This window comes from Bos indicus x Bos taurus, unplaced genomic scaffold, assembly GCF_003369695.1.
Source record: "Bos indicus x Bos taurus breed Angus x Brahman F1 hybrid unplaced genomic scaffold, Bos_hybrid_MaternalHap_v2.0 tig00000990_arrow_arrow_obj, whole genome shotgun sequence".
Taxonomy (NCBI): Eukaryota; Metazoa; Chordata; class Mammalia; order Artiodactyla; family Bovidae; genus Bos; species Bos indicus x Bos taurus.
The window spans coordinates 1-21,818 of record NW_020867342.1 but is presented as its reverse complement, the minus strand read 5'-3'; the positions used below and the strand labels follow the sequence as shown (position 1 = coordinate 21,818).

At 38.2% G+C, this 21,818-nt stretch overlaps 1 protein-coding gene and 1 pseudogene across 3 annotated transcripts in view; both read left to right on the top strand.

Moving 5' to 3' along the window:
• The window catches only part of LOC113888687 (cytochrome b5 reductase 4-like), a 32,488-nt gene extending 14,593 nt beyond the window's left edge, over positions 1-17,895 (top strand). Inside the window, exons 3-4 of one of the 2 annotated variants that reach the window (XM_027535715.1) lie at positions 14,895-14,924; positions 17,783-17,895. In XM_027535715.1, the coding sequence (XP_027391516.1) occupies positions 14,895-14,924; positions 17,783-17,856 (104 nt within the window). In that variant the 3' untranslated portion in view covers positions 17,857-17,895. The remainder of the gene's footprint in view (positions 1-14,894; positions 14,925-17,782) is intronic. The other variant, XM_027535716.1, reaches the window with a different exon arrangement.
• On the top strand, positions 1,782-3,818 carry LOC113888686 (annotated as a pseudogene). Its single transcript, XR_003510036.1, has one exon. The product of XR_003510036.1 is annotated as an ADP-ribosylation factor-like protein 6-interacting protein 1 pseudogene (transcript).
• Positions 17,896-21,818: the final 3,923 nt, after the last annotated feature.

The following is a 21,818-nucleotide window of genomic DNA, read 5'->3' as shown; positions in this document are numbered from 1 at the left end:
CCATCACCCTAATACCAAATCCTGACAAAGATGCCACACAAAAAAAGAAAACTACAGGCCAATATCACTGATGAACATAGATGCAAAACTCCTTAACAAAATTCTAGCAATCAGAATCCAGCAACACATTAAAAAGATCATACACCATGACCAAGTGGGCTTTATCCCAGGGATGCAAGGATTCTTCAATATCCACAAATCAGTCAATGTAATACACCACATTAACAAATTGAAAAATAAAAGCCATATGATTGTCTCAATAGATGCAGAGAAAGCCTTTGACAAAATTCAATATCCATTTATGATAAAAAAAAAACCCTCCAGAAAGCAGGAATAGAAGGAACATACCTCAACATAATAAAAGCTATATATGATAAACATTATCCTCAGCAAACATTATCCTCCATGGTGAAAAATTGAAAGCATTTCCCCTAGAGTCAGGAACAAGACAAGGGTGCCCACTCTCACCACTACTATCCAACATAGTTTTGGAAGTTTTGGCCACAGCAATCAGAGCAGAAAAAGAAATAAAAGGAATCTAAGTTGGAAAAGCAGAAGTAAAACGCTCACTGTTTGCAGAAGACATGATCCTCTACATAGAAAACCCTAAAGACTCCACCAGAAAATTACTAGAGCTAATCAATGAATATAGTAAAGTTGCAGGATATAAAATCAACACACAGAAATCCCTTGCATTCCTATACACTAATAATGAGAAAATAGAGAAATTAAGGAAACAATTCCAGTCACCATTGCAATGAAATGAATAGAATACTTAGGAATATATCTACCTAAAGAAACAAAAGACCTATATATAGAAAACTATAAAACACTGGTGAAAGAAATCAAAGAGGACACAAATAGATGGAGAAATATACCATGTTCATGGATCAGAAGAATCAATATAGTGAAAATGAGTATACTACCCAAAGCAATCTATAGATTCAATGCAATCCCTATCAAGCTACCAACGGTATTTTTCACAGAGCTAGAACAAATAATTTCACAATTTGTATGGAAATACAAAAAACCTCAAATAGCCAAAGCAATCTTGAGAAAGAAGAATGGAACTGGAGGAATCAACCTGCCTGACTTCAGGTTCTACTGCAAAGCCACAGTCATCAAGACAGTATGGTACTGGCACAAAGACAGAAATATAGATCAATGGAACAAAATAGAAAGCCCAGAGATAAATCCACGCACCTATGGACACCTTATCTTCGACAAAGGAGGCAAGAATATACAACAGAGAAAAGACAATCTCTTTAACAAGTGGTGCTGGGAAAACTGGTCAACCACTTGTAAAAGAATGAAACTAGGATACTTTCTAACACCATACACAAAAATAAACTCAAAATGGATTAAAGATCTAAACGTAAGACCAGAAACTGTAAAACTCCTAGAAGAAAACATAGGCAAAACACTCTCTGACATACATCACAGCGGGATCCTCTATGACCTACCTCCCAGAATATTGGAAATAAAAGCAAAAATAAGCAAATGGGACCTAATTAAACTTAAAAGCTTCTGCACAACAAAGGAAACTATAAGCAAGGTGAAAAGACAGCCTTCAGAATGGGAGAAAATAATAGCAAATGAAGCAACTGACAAAGAACTAATCTCAATAATATACAAGCAACTCCTGCAGCTCAATTCCAGAAAAATAAATGACCCAATCAAAAAATGGGCCAAAGAACTAAACAGACATTTCTCCAAAGAAGACATACAGGGCGCTAGGGGTGCGGCGAGGGAGTCTGCGGAGGATTTGATTTGGTGGCGTCCTGTGCTCACTGATACGGCATGTCGAGAACTATGGCGGAAGGAGATAATCGCAGCACCAATCTGTTGGCTGCAGAGACTGCAAGTCTGAAAGAGCAGCTGCAAGGATGGGGAGAAGTGATGCTGATGGCAGATAAAGTCCTCCGATGGGAAAGAGCCTGGTTTCCACCTGCCATCATGGGTGTGGTTTCTTTGGTGTTTCTATCTACTATCTAGATCCATCTGTTCTATCTGGTGTTTCCTGTTTTGTTAGGTTTTTGTGCTTGGCTGACTACCTTGTTCCCATTCTAGCACCTAGAATTTTTGGCTCCAATAAATGGACCACCAAGCAACAGCAAAGATTCCATCAAATTTGCAGCAATCTAGTAAAAACTCGACGCAGAGCTGTGGGCTGGTGGAAACGCCTCTTTACACTAAAGGAAGAAAAGCCTAAAATGTACTTCATGACCATGATCATTTCTCCTGCTGCGGTTGCTTGAGTGGGACAGCAAGTCCACAACCTCCTTCTCACCTACCTGATAGTGACTTTCTTACTTTTGCTTCCTGGACTGAACCAACGTGGGATCATTTCGAAGTACATTGGAATGGCCAAAAGAGAGATAAACAAGCTTCTCAAACAAAAAGAAAAGAAAAATGAATAAAGCATTTGCTTTATTCAGTGTGATTAATGGAGTATACATTGTCCTTGGGAACAGTGTCTGTTATGCTGTTTGGATACTAAAATGTTACAGAAGTAGCTCTCTGCTGTCCCTCACTCTGCCCTTAGTACAAATTCTGACTTGCTAAGCAAGGCTTTATACCCAGTGTCTTCATGGGTGTGTTCTTAGCAGCTGGCCTTATATGGACAACTCTTTCTTCAGTTCCTCGTCTTGGTTTTTTGTCACCCAGGGTTAACTGAACTCTTACTTTTAAAATAAAATAGTGGTGAACTTCACCCTTTAGTACAGTTAACAGTGACTCGGGGTAACTGTTCAAGTTGATCTTTTTTTTAGCTGGATACAGGATAGTGGTCTGTGACTTCAGGAAGCTTATTCTATCGTCTGCTTCCATGGTCTGCTTAAAAAACTGGCTTCATGAGTATAGACCAAGTTTACCACTTCTGATGAACAGACCAATTGAGATTCATTCCTCATTCTGTTTCAATAGTGTGGGAGCAGAAGCCTCATGGAATAAGATGAAGCTAATTTCATGCCTTAGCGTGTGTTTTCTCCCTTGTGCAGAATTTAGCAGTTTGTAGGAAACTCAGTGTTTCCTAAATGTTTCCTTCCTCCCAAATGGGGAATCTGGCAGGAACTTTTAGAACTCTTGTTCCCTTGCACTTAAACTTGAAGTTAGTATGTCCTTAAAGGCTTTTTAGTAGCAGGCTTACACAAGTTGGTAGTTAGGACTTTTAATTTCAGACTTTCAGTTAATTGGAACTAAAGTCCATAATAGGTTAAGAGTCACGTCCATGATCTTCACTCCAAGACCAGCCAATAAAGGACAAAAGTCTTCCTGTGTTGAGTCAAGATTCATTTCAGTAGAAAATAGCTTTATCCTACCAATTTTTCAAGACCAGAATAAGCCTTTAAAGATAAGTCTCAAGAGTTTCCTTTTATGGTAACACTGGCTGCTTTTGGTCCCCATAGATGGAGTAGTTGAAATCTGTAGGAATGGACCTCTGAGGGCTGGAAATGTGATATACTTGGGAACAATTCTTAAACTGATTAACTAGTTGTAATATAGTTTTGTGAATTTATCGCACTGATGCTGTGAAACCTGGACCTTGTGGTATATCAGTCCCTAAATTAGTGTTATTTTCTCCCCTTCAATATTGCTGTAAACAGTGGCACCGTGTAGCATGTTTGACTTTTTAAATGTTTCGTATACAACCTACAAACTACCATAATTTACGTGTGTTTCCTCATTGTATATAAGCTTGTCTTCCTATCCAGATTTTTTGTGTGAATGTGTGTTCTACCAATTAACTACTTTTGCAGTTTTAATCCTGTATTATTTCTTCTACTTTGTTAAAAGGGGAATAAATAAAAAAGCTGGAATCCAAAAAAAAAAAATTAAAAAAAAAAAGAAGACATACAGATGGCTAACAAACACATGAAAAAATGTTCAACATCACTCATTAGCAGAGAAATGCAAATCAAACCTCAATGAGGTACCATTTCATGCCAGTCAGAATGGCTGCTATCTAAAAGCCTACAAGCAATAAATACTGGAGAGGGTATGGAGAAAAGGGAACCCTCTTACACTGTTGGTGGGAATGCAAACTAGTACAGCCACTATGGAGAACAGTGTGGAGATTCCTTTAAAAACTGGAAATAGAACTGCCTTATGACCCAGCAATCCCTCTGCTGGGCATACACACTGAGGAAATCAGAATTGAAAGAGACATGTGTACCCCAGTGTTCATCGCAGCACTGTTTATAATAGCCAGGACATGGAAGCAACCTAGATGTCCATCAGCAGATGAATGGATAAGAAAGCTGTGGTACATATACACAATGGAGTATTGCTCAGCCATTAAAAAGAATACATTTGAATCAGTTCTAATGAGGTGGATGAAACTGGAGCCTATTATACAGAGTGAAGTAAGCCAGAAAGAAAAACACCAATACAGTGTACTAATGCATATATATGGGATTTAGAAAGATGGTAACGATAACCCTGTGTGCAAGACAGCAAAAGAGACACAGATGTATATAACAGTCATTTGGACTCTGTGGGAGAGGGCGAGGGTGGGATGATTTGGGAGAATGGCATTGAAACATGTGTAATATCATATGTGAAACGAATCGCCAGTCCAGGTTCAATGCATTAGACAGGGTGCCTGGGGCTGATGCACTGGGATGACCCAGAGGGATGGTATGGGGAGGGAGGTGGGAGGAGGTTTCAGGATGGGGAACACATGTACACCCGTGGCGGATTCATGTTGATGTATGGCAGAACCAATACAATATTGTAAAGTAATTAGCCTCCAATTAAAATAAATTTATATTTAAAGAAAAAGAATCAACTCCTCATCTATCAAGTTTTATGATGAAATTATAGCAACTCAGTCACATTTTCAGGTTTCACTTCTAATTCTAGTTCTTTTCTTATGTCCACCACATCTGCAGTTACTTACTCCACCATAGTCTTGAACCCCTCAGAGTTATCTGTGAGGGTTAGAATCAACTTCTTCGAAACTCCTCTGAAAGTTTGTATTTTGGCCTCTTCCCATGAATCATGAAAGTTTTTGGTGGCATCTAGAAAGTTACTCTTTTCCAGAAGGTTTTCAGTTGACTTTGCCAAGATCCATCAGAAAACTCACTATCTATGGCAGCTATATAGCCTTGTAAAATATATTTCTTAAATAAGACTTGAAAGTCAAAATGACTCTTTGATCCACAGGCCACAGAATCGATGTTGTGTTGTTGTTGTTTAGTCACTCACTCGTGTCTTGACTCTTTTGTGACACCATGGACTGTAGCCCACCACGCTCCTCTGCCCATGGAATTCTCCAGGCAAGAATACTGGAGGAAGTTGCCTTCCTCAGAGGATCTTCCTGTCCCAAGGATCAGACCTGCGTCTTTTGCTTGGCAGGCACTTTCTTTACCACTGAGCCACAAGAGAAGCCTAGATGTTGTGTTAGCAGGCATGAAAAGAGCATGAATCTTGTGTATCTCCATACTGTTTGATATAGAAAACTTAGCTTTCAGCCTGTCTTGTCTTTCGACATGCCTTCCTCACTAAGCCTAGTCATTTCTAGCTTTTGATTTAAAGTGAGAGTCGTGGAACTCATCCTTTCACTTGAACACTTCAAGGCCATTGTAGGGTTATGTTCATGGGCCTAATATCAAATTGCTGTGTCTCAGGGAATAGAGACACCCAAGGAGAGGAAGAGAGAGGGAAATGGCCAGTCCATGGAACAGTCAAATCATACACATTTATAGATTAAATTTGCAGTCTTACATGGGTGTGCAGTTCATGGTGCCCCCAGATAATTACAGTGGTAACATCAGATCACTGATCACAGATCACCATAACAAATATAATAATGATGAAAAAAATTTGAAATATTGCCAGAATTACCAAAATGTGACCCAGAAACCTAAGTGAGCAAATGCTGTTGGAAAAATGGCCCCAGTAGACCTGGTCTATGCAGGGTTGCCACAAGCCTTCAATTTTTTAGGAACGCTATATCTGCAAAGTGGATAAAGCAATGCACAGTAGACGAGGTCTTCCAGTACACCAAAAGCAAATTAGTTTGAACTTTAGTGTCCGACAGTTCTTCCAAACCAGGTTCCTTTTGTAAACAAATACCTTTATTTTCTTAACTACTCCAGAGCTCACCAGATCACTGCCATCAGGGAACACGTTCTTAACTAAAATTTCTAAATGGCTAACTTTACTTCACCCTAAATATTACATGTCTTGTTTACACCGTCTGGTACTAAAGGTCACATGCTTCTCTGTACTACCATTCAGGATGGTCAGAAAGTGTCCCAGCTCCTTAGGCTTCTGTGTCATAGGCATGAAACAAATGAAAGGACTCAGGATTTCCTTCCTGCCTGCCTGGAAATGAAAGACAGAGAACCTTCAAAATGATTCACCAAATACAGCAGACGCTGTTTAAAATGAGCAGATTCCACAGGGAAGTTGCCAGGTTAAGGGGAAAAAAGTAGGTGGAACAATTCAAAGTGATAAGCTAGCTCTCATACCTTCACTTTCAGAAAACACTTATCAGATACTTGAACTTAGAGCCACACAGGAATTTTAATGGTCACATAGGAAAAGAAAAATCAGATCTTGGGTCGGTAAAGAGAAGGAATTAGAACTGAGATCCCTGCCTGTGGCTTGGCTCCTGAAGTCTGTATAATCAGTGAAATGTGAATGCTTAACGGAAAAATCTGTCCAACAACAAAGGGAGATGTCAGGATAGTCTGCCTTGACCTTGTTTATGAGGTGATGGGGAAGAGGAAAGAGAAGTTTCCTTTGAGAATTTGTAGCCACAGTCTTACCCATATATGAGTTGGGCATTCAAATATATACCACCTATGTAGTCTTAGAAACCTCAAACCAGGAAGTAAAATGGTCTCCCATTATTGGTTTCCCAGGCTGCTTCGCAGATTTATAGATACCTTTTTAGTGGTGGAAAAACTTTCAATCTAAAACCCTCAAAATTGCCACAGGTATAGAGCAGCAGTTATTAGTGTACAGTGAAAAATTAATGCTTGAGGAAACAAGTCAGCAGAAATAAAGGCAGAATTTCACCTGTTGGACTTTAATATTTGTATACAGAATAAATAACTTTGTCTGATGTGATTAGGAAAATAAGAATAAATTAATAACATAATAAAGAAGGAGACTAGTAATTGTGTAGTATTGAAAAAAATAGAATCTTTGGAAATGAAAAATCAAGCTGATGAAATAAAGAAGTGCATAACATAAATAGTGAGAGATTAGACATACAACAGTCCAATGAACTATAAAATTGAGCAGCAGAAATTGGACAGGATGTGGTACAGAGAAACAAAATGATAGAAAAACATTCAAGAGCCACACGGAATACAGTAATAAGATCTAACACTTATAATCAGATTTCCAGAAGGAAGTAGTAGTGAGAATGAGGAAGAGGCATCTGAATGGCTGAGAACTTTCCAGAATTGATAAATCACAAATATCAGAGATAGCAAATTCACCAAATCCTGATCAAGATAAATAAAAAGGAATCTACACATATTCTCTTTGTAGTCAAATTGAAGAACACCAAGACAATGAGAAGATATGAAAAACAGCCAGAGAGAGACAGAGTCACTGAGAAACTGGTAAATTGACAGCTAATTTACTCATGTAATTTACAAGCTGTTACAGCTAATTTATTAGAATATCAGTAGAAGACAGAAGCCAATAGAACATTACCTTGAAAGTTCTGAGAGAAAATATGACAACCTAAATTTATTTAGTAACAAGGTTGAAATAAAATTAGTTGGATGGGGAAGGAGGTGGGAGGGGCTTCAAGATGGGGAACACATGGACACCCATGGCTGATTCATGTCAATGTATGGCAAAAACCACTATAATATTGTAAAATAATTAGCTTCCAATTAAAATAAATTAATAATTTTTTTAAAAAAGACTAACGAAAGGAAATTTATGAAACTAAAATCAGCAGGGTTGAGGAAACTGAGGATTTGACTGAATCTTAATGGTAAAGAACTAAACTGTCATGAGTATTCCTTCTCCTTCTCACCACTTGGTTCAGCAAAGTGCAAACATATTTCTTACCCAGAATGAGACATGGACTCTGAAATACTGTACATTCATAAATTAAAAGTTCCCTTTTTCACACTGTCTGTAGCCCTGAGTTTGATTGCTGAGGCTGCATGATCTGTAGGAAGAACACAGGTTTCATATAGACAAACACGGCGTCAGATCTCATCTCTGCCTCAGGGTACACTCATACGCTTTTGTGATCTTCAGCATCCGTTAATAGACATGAGTTGTTTTTTTTTTCTTCAGCAGTATAATGGGGTTTAAGAATGAAACATCCCAGAGTCATTGTGAAGATTAAATAATGTTTGCTAAACACTCGATGCATCAGAAGCAACAGTTGGTAGGGACAGTAGAAGTGGGTGTTGCTATTAGTGGCTGCCTTTGCCCCTCTGTTCTGTGATGCTAAGGCTGCTTATGTTTTCTGTTCCCTTTTTGTACCCTTGTAATTATCAGCATGTACTGATGTGTCTTACCGTGGCTCTGTTTCTGGGAAAAATCAAGTATTATCATCATTATTGACAGGGCATGTGAGAGCATGGTTGTGAAACTCTGTTTCATTATAAAGCCTTTGGGGATTATAAATGTTTTGCTGCGGTGTGGCCAGTAACAGGTAAAGATATAAGGCAACTTGCAAGGTATTAGGGAGCAAAGACAAGAATTCTTCAGGAACGTGTTGATTGCAATAAATGGATCAGGTGTTTTTTTTAAACAGTAGAGACTTTAAGATCTAACAAGTTACAGTTTGAATTGCAGGCTAACAAGAGAAGTAGATCATGTAAAAGGGACAGAGTAACTGAAGAGAAAGGTTTAATATGTTAGAAATAAAGAATATTCTTTATTTTAAAGAAATATTTATTAATTAAAGTGAAATTTTTTAAGAGTATTTCATATGCCTTTTATCTATAGGCAGGGTTGATCATTGCAGTCTACTGGCCTGAGATTTAGGGATAGAACTATTAGATGGGGTAGCAGTGTCATTGTCCAAACTGGGATGGATTTGAGAAAGATTGGGCTCCTATTAGTAGTTACACTAGTTCAAGAGAGGGCAGGCAGTGAATGGTGACTCTCCATGGCAAACTCAAGCATGTATTCACATGCTCTAATCTACTGTTAGAACTTATAGATGAAATGGAAACAGAGAGATGAAATGGGAATAGAGGGTGAAAACAGAGACAGTAGGCAGTAGATGGAGACTTGCTAACATGAGGATTTACAAGGGGTTGGGAGGGACGATGGATATACTGAAGAGAAATTTTGTACATGGACTTCTTTCCATATGAGATCCCCGACACGACGTTTTAGGTGGGGTGACCGCCAGACCCCAGTGCAGGGATGATCCAGAAGTAGCATTTCATAGGCATCCCCATAGCTGAGCAAATTTGAGAGGACAGTTTTCCATTTATCACCTGGTTTCTAGTGGGGGAGTGATGTCTGAAAAGAACACAGAAGAGCTAACTGTCAGAATATAAAACCGGTAATATTAGTGAGCCCTTATCAAGCCAAAAATCAGTGTACTTTTTATAATCCTTTGTTTAAAAAGGATTGTAGTTTGTTTCATGCTTTAGAAAGATGTCAATAATGAATAAAAGGAGAAACTTTGCTTGGAAAGGTGAGCTTCAGTCACTGCTGATTTATTTATGTGGAACACCTCATTCTCTGGCAAAGATGAGAAATGTTCTTGCTTTTTGCCCTTTTTTTAATCCTTTGCTATCTCTATTATAGCCACTGGCCACATATGGCTGGCTAGTGAGCATGGGAATTCTCTCCATATTGAAATGTGCTGGAAGTGTAAGTGCTACATTTTAAGAATTAGGATGAAAAATTACAAAATATCTCATAACTTTACATTGATTACATTGTCATGTGAAAATGATAATATTCTGAATATGCTGTATTAAGTAAAAATATATTATTAAAGTTAATTTGACCTGTTCTTTTTGTACTTTGTTAATGTGGTTATGTGGTATGGATGTGAAAGTTGGACTATTAAGAAAGCTGAGCACCGAAGAATTGATGCTTTTGAACTATGGTATTGGAAAAGACTCTTGAGAGTCCCTTGGACTGCAAGGAGATCCAGCCAGTCCATCCTAAAGGAGATCAGTCCTGGGTGTTCATTGGAAAGACTGATGTTGACGCTGAAACTCCAATACTTTGGCCACCTCATGCAAAGAACTGACTCATTGGAAAAGACCCTGATGCTGGGAAAGATTGAAGGTGGGAGGAGAAGGGGATGACAGAGGATGAGATGGTTGGAAGGCATCACCGACTCAGCGGACATGAGTTTGAGTAAACTCTGGGAGTTGGTAATGGACAGGGAGGCCTGGAGTGCTGCAGTCCATGGGGTCGCAAAGAGTCAGACACGACTGAGCAACTGAACTGAACTGAACTGAATGTGGTTTTTAGAAAATTTTAAATTATACTTGTGACTTGTATTATATTTCTTCTGGACAGCACTGTTCCAGACTTAAATGTACTTTTAAAATTTTAATTTGGTGTGGGAAGGGGGGGTGATGGTGCTTTTACTGCTTGGTTTATGGGATCTTACTTCCCAGACCAGGGATTGCACCCAGCCCAGGTGGTGAAAGCACTGAGTCCTAACCACTGGACAACCAGGGAATTCCCTTTATTTCCTGATTTTAAATAATTATTTAGTGAAAAAAAATGACAAAATCCCAGCTGAAATCATTTTTTAAAACAGTCACATTTTGTTTATATATATGTATATATATGTAAATGTATATTCAGTTAAAGAATATGTATTCTTTAATTGCAATATAGTTGATTGACAGTGTGTTCATTTCTGCTGCACAGAAAAGTGAATCACTTATATATCTATATATAGATAAAGATATATACACACACACACACAATCTGTTTTTGAAATTCTTTTCTCTTATGGTTTTTCATAGGATATTGAATATGGTTCTCTGTGCCATACAGTAGGACGTTGTTGTTTATCCATCCTATATGTAATAGCTTATATCTGCTAACCTCAAACTTCCATTCCATCCCTTCCCTACTTCCCCTTCCTCTTGGCAAACATAAGTCTGTTCTTTACATCTGTGAGTCTGTTTCTGTTTTGTGGATAGGTTCATTTCTGTCAAATTTCAGACTCCACATATAAGTGATATCATGTAGTATTTGTCTTTCTCTTTCTGGCTTACTTCACTTAGTATGGTAAGTGTATCCATGTTGCTACAAATGGCCTCGTTTTGTTCTTTTTCCTGGCTGAATAGTGGTCCATTGTGTATATATACAACATCTTTTTTGTCCATTCATCTGTTGATGAACATTTAGATAGTTTCTATGTCTTGGCTAATGTGACTCTTGTTGCTAGGTGTGCCTGTATCTTTTTTAATTAGAGTTTTCTCTGGATATATGCCCAGGAATGGGATTGCTGGTTATTGTTCATTCACTCAGCCATGTCCCACTCTTTGCGACCCCAGCATGGACTGCAGCATGCTAGGCTGCCCTGTCCTTCACTCTCTCCTGGAGTTTGCTCAGGCTTATGTCCATTGAGTCAATGATGCCATCCAACCATCTCATTCTGTGTCACCACCTTCTCCTTATGCCTTCAGTCTTTGCCACAGCATTAGGGTCTTTTTTAATGAGTCAGCCCTTTGCATCAGGTGGCCGGAGTTTTGGAGCTGTGGCCTCAGCATCAGTCCTTTCAATGAATATTCAGGGTTGATTTCCTTTAGATTGACTGGTTTGATCTTCTTGCTGTCCAAGGGACTCTCAAGAGTCTTCTCCATCATATGGTACTATTAGGTACCATATGCTGTGGTACCATAGCACCATCATATGGTAATACTGTTTTTAGATTTTTGAGGAACCCCTATAGTGTTTTCCATACTAGTGACTGTATCAATTTATATTCCCACCAACAGTGTAGGAGGTTCCCTTTTCTCCACATCCTTTCCAGCATTTATTTGTAATGATGGTCATTCCGTAAAATAGTCACATTTTCTAATGGCATAGCTCATGTCAGAAATGTGCATATGTGTGTGTGCACACACACACTTGTGCTTGCTCAGTCCTGTCTGACTCTTTGTGACCCATAAACTGTATCCCACCAGGCTCCTCTGTCCTTGAAATTGTTCAAGCAAGAATACTGGAGTGGGTTGTCATTTCCTTCTCCAGGGAATCTTCCCAACCCAGGGATCAAACCCAGATCTCTTGTATCTCCTGTATTGGCAGGCAGATTCTTTACCACTAGCACCACTTGGGTGTTTCTTCTTAATTTCTCATAGGTTTATCATGATTTCCAATATTAATGCTTTATGTTTTGACTTTTCATTCCTGTTTTCTCAAGCAGCTACTGACTATAAAGCACTTAGAGCCATAGACCAGGAGAATACTTTCAAGGTGGAAGAGGGATTCCCTTCTAACAAGCTCAGTTTAAAAGTTCAGATACTGAAGCTTGTAGGTATATATACCTTCCTTAACTAATAATAGTTATTTAATTGGAAAAGTTCACCCTTGAAAGAAATCCTGGATACTTCTTTTTGTAAGGTAGAGATCACCTCATTCAAGTTATCCTCTTTTGAATAATGTATTTTCCTTTGGTATACACCAGTGGTTCTTGGATTGGTTTTTCTCCCTGCCAGACTGGTGGCTCAGATGGTAAAGCGTCTGTCTACAATACAGAAGACCTGGGTTTGATCCCTGGATCGGGAAGATTCCCTGGAGAAGGAAGTGGCAACCCACTCCAGTACTCTTGCCTAGAAAATCCCATGGATGGAGGAGCCTGGTGTCCATGGGGTCGCAAATAGTCGGACGTGACTGAGTGACTTCACTTCACTTCAGAGACACTAGAGGCTTCCCAGGTGACTCAATGGTAAAGAATCTGCCTGCCAATCCCAGAGCCGCAAGAGATGTTGGTTCGCTCTTTGGATTGGGAAGAGCCCCTGGAGGAGGAAATGACAACCCACTCCAGTATTTTTGCCTGGAGAATTCCATGGTCAGAGGAGCCTGGAGGGCTATAGTCCATGGGTTCTCAAACAGTTGGACATGACTGAATGGCTTTCATTTTCCAGAAAGCAGAGGCTCTTATCAGAGTAATGCACTCTAACCAATGTTATAAGAAGATGCAAATTTTCTTGGCCATGGAGCCAACCAAATAGTGGAATTAGTTAACAAAATAGAATGTTAAGTTTTTGTTAAACAGGAAAGTATCTCATGCCTAAAATAACTCAGATGTGACTATGCTTCATAGTAAATAATAATCTCTCTTATTTCTGTGACTCAGTTTTCCAAAAGAATTGCAAAGATAAGACTTGTAGAGCTTTAAAGGTTTTTTAGATCATTTAAGTAGGTTCTCTTCTTGCTGGTACTTCTTATATTAAAAAAAAAAAAAAAAAGAAGCTCAGAAAACAAGCAGTTGCAGGATCCCCCTAGAAACAAATTACTTGGAAGAAGTGTTTAAAATCTGTGAGTCTCTTAGATAAAAGCAAATTATTTTACATGGTCAATGAGATTCATTGAACTGCCAAATATGTTGTGCACTGAAATTAGACTTAATTTACTTTTGTTATGGTGAGTTTGCTATTTGTTTTAAGATAAAACCAATGATCACAAGTACAGTAGCAAAGACAGGTGAAATTGGATGGAGGTCAGTTGCCAACCCAGACCATCAGTGATCCCTTGCAAACCAATGACTAGATTTTTATCTAGAGGTTGAGAAACAAAACCCATTTTGAGACATAATTTAAATGGTCTTTAGGCCTTGTGTCTTTTGAGAAAGTACTAACTCTCTCAATGGCATATTAAGAAAAATGGTGTTCAGTTCAGGGATATAAAGTTTAACCTCAGCTTTACTGCTGAAGAGCCGTGGGTTTCATTCAAGTCCTGACCTCTATTTTCAACCTTCAGTGAGAGGAATGGATGATAATTTGGTGTGTGTTGTTAAGATCCCTTTCAGCTCTGAACTTATTTCAGTAAAATGGGGAAAATAAAAGAATGGTTATCTGACCTCCTTAATCATAGTTATTTTATGATGTGAGTGACAAGTGGTAGTAATTTTATGAGGTCTCTGGTTGATTGAAAATTAAAATATAAAAGAATTTGAAAGCTTGGATGTACATATTTTGGTTTCTTTTTCTACAAAACAAGGTGATGTCATGTTAACAAGTAATGTCTATCAATTCAGTTTACTTCTTGAATATTTTGTGTTAGCTTGGCGTTCTTTTTTTTAAGAGAACTCTGGCAACTTGCTGATGGTTTTGTTTTGACATATGGTTATAAAACTTGTGGTGATCAAGGTATAATATAGACTTGTGAGCCGGTTGCCATCCTGAAAATACCCATTAAACTTTTTCTGGCTTGTAACCCGAATGATTGATTGTACTGATAAACAAGTAAAAATCTTACCGTATTTCAGCACTTGGCCATTTAAATTTGAATAATCATTTTAAGTGCTCACCTAGTTAAGAGAGTAAGGTAGTAAGGTGTCTTTCTTTGGGTTAATATGTATGTTTCTGATATAAAGTGTAATCTAATAAATTTTGGATAGTTTTGACTAATTTAGATAATGACAACCTGGAGAAAACTTGGGTCTTTATGTGCTTTCTAAAGAAATTCACCAAGATATTAGGGGAGAAAAATCCAGAAAAGGAGGGGAAAGCCCAGTGAATTCTGAGACAAACATCTGCAGAAATGACTTGGCAGTCTTCAGAGATGAAATGACTTACTTAAAAGATAGGCCATCTGTTTATCAGCCTTATTTCTCTCCTCAGGGCTTTTGTTAAAGAAAGCCCTTTTAGAAGAGGGCTGTTATCCTTATGTCAATAATATAAACTGATCTGCTCTGATGTTACACTTTTCTTAACCTAACTTTTTTATTTTCCTAAACTGTTGTACAGACTATCATGAGGAAAAGAAAGTCTTAAATGGTAAGTCGTATACATTTATAGTAAAAAACTGAATCATATTTACATGACTGTATACAAAATGCCTTACAGAATTATTTGGGATATTTAGATATCTTTATGCAAAAGATGTGTTTACTTGCTAAGCTTAGAGGATTTGACAGGACTCTGTAGATCCCTTATTGAAGCCATGACTCTTTCTATAGTCCTTTCTATGGCATCTCTGAACTTGTGTTCATCTGTCCTCAACTTGAATACAGTAAGTCCCCTATATACGAATGAGTTCTGTTCCGAGAGTGTCTTCATAAGTCCAATTTGTTCATAAGTCCAACAAAGTTAGCCTAGGTACTCAACTAACACAGTAGGCTATATAATAGTGTATGACAGGTTTATAATACTTTTCACACAAATAATAAATTAAAAAAAAAATAAAGAAAACATTTTTAGTCTTATAGTACTTGAAAAGTACAGCAATACCAGCTGCATCACGGCTGCTTTTGCACTTGCTTCCAAGTATCCTGGGCTTAAAATAAAGATACTGTGCTAGTATACTCTGTACTCGGCTTCCCAGGTGGCACTAGTAGTAAAGAACCCAGCTGCCAATGCAGAAGGCAAAGGAGATACAGGTTCAATCCCTTGGTGGGGAAGATCCCTTGGAGGAAGGCATGGCAACTCACTCCTATATTCTTGCCTGGAGAATCTCATGGACAGAGGAGGCTGGAAAGCTATAGTCCATGGGGTCTCAGAGAGTCAGACACAACTGAAGCAACTTAGCACACATGCACTCTATACAGAACTGTACAGTAAAGCACACAAAAGCACAACCACGTGTAGAGGATGCATGCATGTGACGGTGTACACTATACACATGAACTGACCTACATGATTGGACACGTGAATGCACGTTTGCCTCTTTGAAAGTTCGAGACTTGAAGGTTCTTATGTAGGGGACTTAACTATACTTGCGTTGACTTGGAGTTCCCCCCTCCGATGCCAGGCTGAGGGCACCTCTCCCTCAGGCACAGGGCTCTCCTCCAGTGTCTATGCAGATACTGAGTAGCCTGTTAATCCCCTCTTCTCTGGGCTCGGCAGCTCTCCTCAGCCGTTCACTATGATTTGGAATCATGACTGACACTACCCCTAACCTCCTCAAAAACTTTGGTGTGAGACTTTCAAAACTGCCTGGGGCTACTCTGACTGAACTGTAATACTAATATATGTTTTAAAATGTATTTTTTTCCTTTCTGTTTTGGACAAGAAAGTTGTAGAAATTCAGCTAACAAGCTAGATTGCCAGATGAATTACCTCTTCATTTTCAAGTAGAGGAAACAGTCTTCTTATAGACTAATACATGCAGTGTGTGATGTGCCACCTGAAGTTGTTTGTCTGGCAGGGTCACCGCATTAAAAGAAGGGCTGTTCTTGGGTTTCAGCTGATACTTTACTCTTACATGATACTAGGCAAACAGCCTTTCCTTAAAGGCTAATTACTGATTGGCTATTTTCTTTCCCACCACATTGCTTTCCTTTGGGTGCATGGCACTTAACATGTCAGTTAACAGTGGCCTTAAAAATGTGATATTACATTGTCCAGTGGTCTGGCCAGCACAGTTACCTCTTTTATATGAATATGTATGCCTCAAATATTTGACATATAAGTGTATATGGTTAAGTCTGCATATTTACAGATGTCATCTGCCTGCTTTCTGTGTCATCATTTAAACGTCATTTAAAACACTGAAGCCAGCATTCCTCTAGAGACCCAGTCTCTTCAAATTGACATAAGTCCATCAATTCTCTCGTGTTTTAACAGAAGGTTCTCTGGATAAGAAGAATCTTGAAAACCTCTAAACTACCGTGTCTCCTAGGTGCCTCCCAACACTGACTTTGTATAATTACCATGCCTTCTAATTGAGAATTCTAAGACTCGCCAAAGCCTAATTTTTTTTTTCCTGCACAAAGAGTACACTCCCATTGTAGAAGAAAAATAGTTCATGTTTACAGAATCTCTGAAGCTCTTCCCTGTTCTCAGAGTTTTCAAAAACAATTCAAAAACCAGAGCCTTGGTGGTCATTTAAAATGTGATGTTGAGACACACCCACAAGAAAATCTAAAATGAAAAAGACAGAATACCACGTGTCAGCAAGGTATTGGAGCAACCAGGCATCCATACCCTTATGGTAAAAATTGTAAGTTGATATGACCTTTTTGGAAAACTGTTTAGCAGTATTTACTAAAGCTGAACATACTCATGTCCTGTATACCTACCAGATATGTAGATGGATGTTCTTTAAGAATGAGTGTGTACATGTACCAAGAATATTAATAACAGCACTATACATAATCACCCAAAACTGCCCAAATATCCATCAACAGTAGAATGAATAGATTCTAATATATGGTATATGGTATATTGAGAGAGTATAATAATACTCAGTAGTAAAACAGAACAAACTACTAATGCATTCAGCAGCATGGATAACATCTCAGAAAACTCCAGACCTGACTCATTGCTTACTATTAATCATGCTAATTTGACATTAACTGTAACGTCTATGGAACTGTCCCAAAAACCCAGACCAAAAGAAAGCATGTTTTATGATTCCACTTTTTCATAAAGGCCAAATGCAGGCAAAAACTAATCATGATGTTAAAAGTCAGAATAGTGATTATCTTGGGGGAGAGGTGGTGAATGGAAGGGCACAGGGAGGGTGATGGTTACAAGGGTATGTTTTACAGATGGAAAATTCATTGAGTAGTAATATTTATGACTTGTCTCCTTTTATAATATTTCAATAAGAAGTTTACTGGAGAGATGGGGTGAAAAAAAGAAAAATGCAACATAGATGAACTGTAGCTATTTTGTTTATTTTTCTTTGTGAGGCATGCTTCCTCAGAGCCAAGTGACAGATACACTTGCCAAAGAAGGTCCTAGTTCTCCAAGGTATGCTTTCTAATTTTACTTTCTTTAAAGCTTAATCAGTTCTACACCAAAATATGCACATTAAAAAAAATGGCTCTAAGTTTGATTTATTGCTTATTATATTAATCATGCTTTTTTTATACAAGAACTGCACTGCCTCATTTATCAGGCATTGTTGAAAAAGGAGCTGTTCCCTAAATATGAATTTTTAGCATAACTGAAGTTTAACCCATTTTAAACACCACAACTTAAAAAAGAACTATTTAAAACAATTTTTTTCTGATTATCACATATATATTCATGGTAGCAAAACTTAGAAACACAGGGAAATACAAAAGAAAGTGATAAAAGTCAGTCCCATCAACCCTAAATATATACTCTTAATATTTGGTTTATTCTATCCACTTTGATTCATGTAGTACCTATTTCCGTATTATTCTGACAGTATCGGTATTACAGTATATTATGTGATCAACTTTGTATGTCATGAAAATATTCTGCAAAGGCATTTTCTGGTCTGTATTCCATTGTATGATGGAAATTGATCAAGTATCCATAATTATTCAACTGTAATATGCTTCCCTAGTGGCTCAGTGGTCAAGAATCCTTCTGCTAATGCAGGAGATGGAGGTTCATCCCCTGTGTAGGGAAGATCCTCTAGAGAAGGAAATGGCAACTCACTCCAGTATTCTTGCCTGGGAAATCCCATGCACAGAGGAGGAGCCTGGCAGGCTACAGTCCATGGGGTTGCAGAAGAGTCAGACACAACTTAGCAACTAAACAACAACAGCATATTTTGCATGTCTAGTTTGTTTTATCAGTTTTTTTAATGAAAATTCTTGGAAATGTATTGCACTGTCTTAGTAAATTAAACAATCCATGATATAATTTTGTTAATGATATTTCACATGCCCTAGGGTTATGTGTGTTATTTGTCATTTTTCTTTACCACCTTTCCCCACAAGGTGAATCTGTAACAGTAGCATCCTGCTATACTTGTTATATCTGTAAGTTATTTCATATAACATTTTAAGTTAAGGGCCTCGGGGTATCTCTTGTAAGATTCACACTGGGGCCTGTATACAGGTAATAAGAACAAATCAATTTGATCAGAAGTTTTACAAAACAGATGATGTAGCTTTTCCTTAAATTTTTGCTGTTGACTGTTAAACATCCTTGGTGATTAATTTCGTCGGTAATATATTTGTGACAGGAAGAGTCAAGGTAATAAGCATGTAGCTTTTGTCATTTTCCTTCAGAAAATATGTTGTGTTATTGCTCTGATACAAGGCATTTTAGATGTGTAACCTTTATAAAAAGTGTCTTGTCAAGGAGGTGGTTTGTCTTTATCCAAGTTGGTATACCTGTAGTATATGTCCATGTATTTGCTGGTATACATGAAGTATTGTTGTTCAGTTACTAAGTTGTATCTGACTCCTTGCAGCCCCATGGAGTACAGCAAGCATTCTTCCTGATCCTTCACCATCTCCTGGAGTTTGCTCAAACTCCTGGTCATTGAGTCAGTTGATGCCATCCATCCATCTTATCCTCTGTTGCCCTTCTCCTCATGCCCTCAATCTTTCCCAGCATCAGGGTCTTTTCCAGGAGTCGACTCTTCCTATCAGGTGGCCAAAGTATTGGAAGCTTCAGCATCAGTCCTTCTATTGAATACTCATGATTTCCTTTAGGATTGACTTGTTTGATCTCCTTGCAGTCCAACGGACTCTCAAATGTCTTCTCCAGCACCACAAGTTCAAAAGCATCAATTCTTTGGCGTTCAGCCATTTTTATTGGTCCAGCTCTCACGTCTGTACATGACTATTGGAAAAACCATAGCTTTGATTATACAGACCTTTGTCAGCAAAGTGATGTCTCTGCTTTGTAATATGCTGTATAGGTTTATGATAGCTTTCCTTCCAAGGAACAAATGTCTTTTAATTTCATGGTTGCAGTCATTAATCTGTAGTGATTTTGGAGACCAAGAAAATAAAATCTTCCATTTTTTCCCCTTCTATTTGCCCATGAAGTGATGGGACCAGATGCCACAATCTTCATTTGTTAATGTTGAATTTTAAGCCAGCTTTTTTCACTCTCCTTTTTTTACCCTCATCAGAGGCTCTTTAGTTCCTCTTCGATTTCTGCCATTAGTAGTATCATCTGCATGTCTGAGGTTATTGATATTACTGCCAGCAATCTTGATTCCAGTTTGTGATTCATCCAACCTGGCATTTTGCATGGTATTCTGCATATAAGTTAAATAAGCAGGGTGACAGTATACAGACTTGACATACTCCTTTCCCAATTTTTGAACCGTCTATTTGCCATGTCCAGTTCTAACTATTGCTTCTTGACTTCTTGACCTGCATACAGATTTCTCAGGAGACAGGTAAGTTAGTCTAGTATTCCCATCTCTTTAAGAATTTTCCAGTATGTTGTGATCACACAGTCAAAGGCTTTAACATAGTCAATGACAAGAAGTAGAGTGCTTTTCTGGTATTGTCTTGCTTTCTCTAGTGGATGTTGGCAATTTTGATCTCTGATTCTTCTGCCTTTTCTAGATTCAGCTTGTACGTCGGGAATTTCTTGGTTCACATACTGCTAAAGCCTAGCTCGAAGGATCTTGAGTATTACCTTGCTAGCATGTGAAATGAGTGCACTTTTATGGTTGTTTTGAACATTCTTTGGTTATTGGAATGAAAACTGACCTTTTCCAGTCCTGTGGCCACTGCTGAGTAGTCCAAATTTGCTGATGTATTGAGCTGGCTTTAACAGCATCATCTTTTAGGATTTGAAATAGCTCAGCTCGAATTTCCATCACCTCTACTAGCTTTGTTGGTGTAATGCTTCCTAAGGCCCTCTTGACTTCACACTCCAGGATGATGTGGCTCTAGGTGAGTGACCACACCATTGTCGTTCATTTGGGTCACTGCAATATTGTTTGTATAGTCCTTCTGTGTTTTATTACCACCTCTTCTTAATCTCTTCTGTTTTCTCTTAGGTCCTTGCCATTTCTGTCGTTTCATCGTGCCCATTCTTGAATGAAATTTTCCCTTGATATCTCCAATTTTCATGAAGGGATTTCTGTTCTTTTCCATTCTATTGTTTACCTCTTTTCTTTGCATTGTTCACATAAGAAGGCTTTCTTTTCTCTCCTTACTATTCTCTGGAACTCTGCATTCAGATGGGTATATCTTTCCTTTTCCTTTGCCTTTGGCTTCTCTTCTTTCATCAGCTCTTTGTAAAACCTCCTTAGACAACCAGTTTGCCTTCTTGCCTTTCTTTTTCTTTGGGGTAATTTTAATCAACACCTGCTGTACAATGTTACAAACCTCTGTCCATAGTTTTTCAGGCAGTCTGTGTACCAGATCTGATCCCTTGAATCTGTTTGTCATTTCCACTGTAAAATCATGAGGGTTTTGATTTAGGTCATACCTGAATGGCCTAGTGTTTGTTCCCTACTTTCTTCAATTTAAGCCTGAATTTCCCAGTGGCTCATGAGCCACAGTCAGCTCCAGGTCTTATTTCTGCTGACTGTATAGAGCTTCTCTATCTTTGGCTGCAAAGATTATAATCAACCTGATTTCAGTATTGATCATCTGGTGATGTCTATGTGTGAAGTCATCTCTTGTGTCAATGGAAGAGGGTGTTTGCTATGACCAATGTGTTCTCTTGACAAAACTCTGTTAGCCTTTGCTCTCCTTCATTTTGTACTTTAAGGCCAAACTTGCCTGTTACTCCAGATATCTCTTGACTTCCTACTTTTGCATTCTAGTCTCCTATGATGAAAAGGACATCTGTTTTGGTGTTAATTCTAGAAGGTCTTATAGGTCTTCAAAGAATGGTTAACCTCAGCTGCTTTGGCGTTAATGGTTGGGGCATGAACATGGAAGTATAGGCATTTTAAATTAAGAAATAATTGCGAGTTATATTCTCTCACATACTGATTATTTAGTGAAAAAGTTTTCCTCAAAAAAATGTATTTCTTACTGTAGGTTT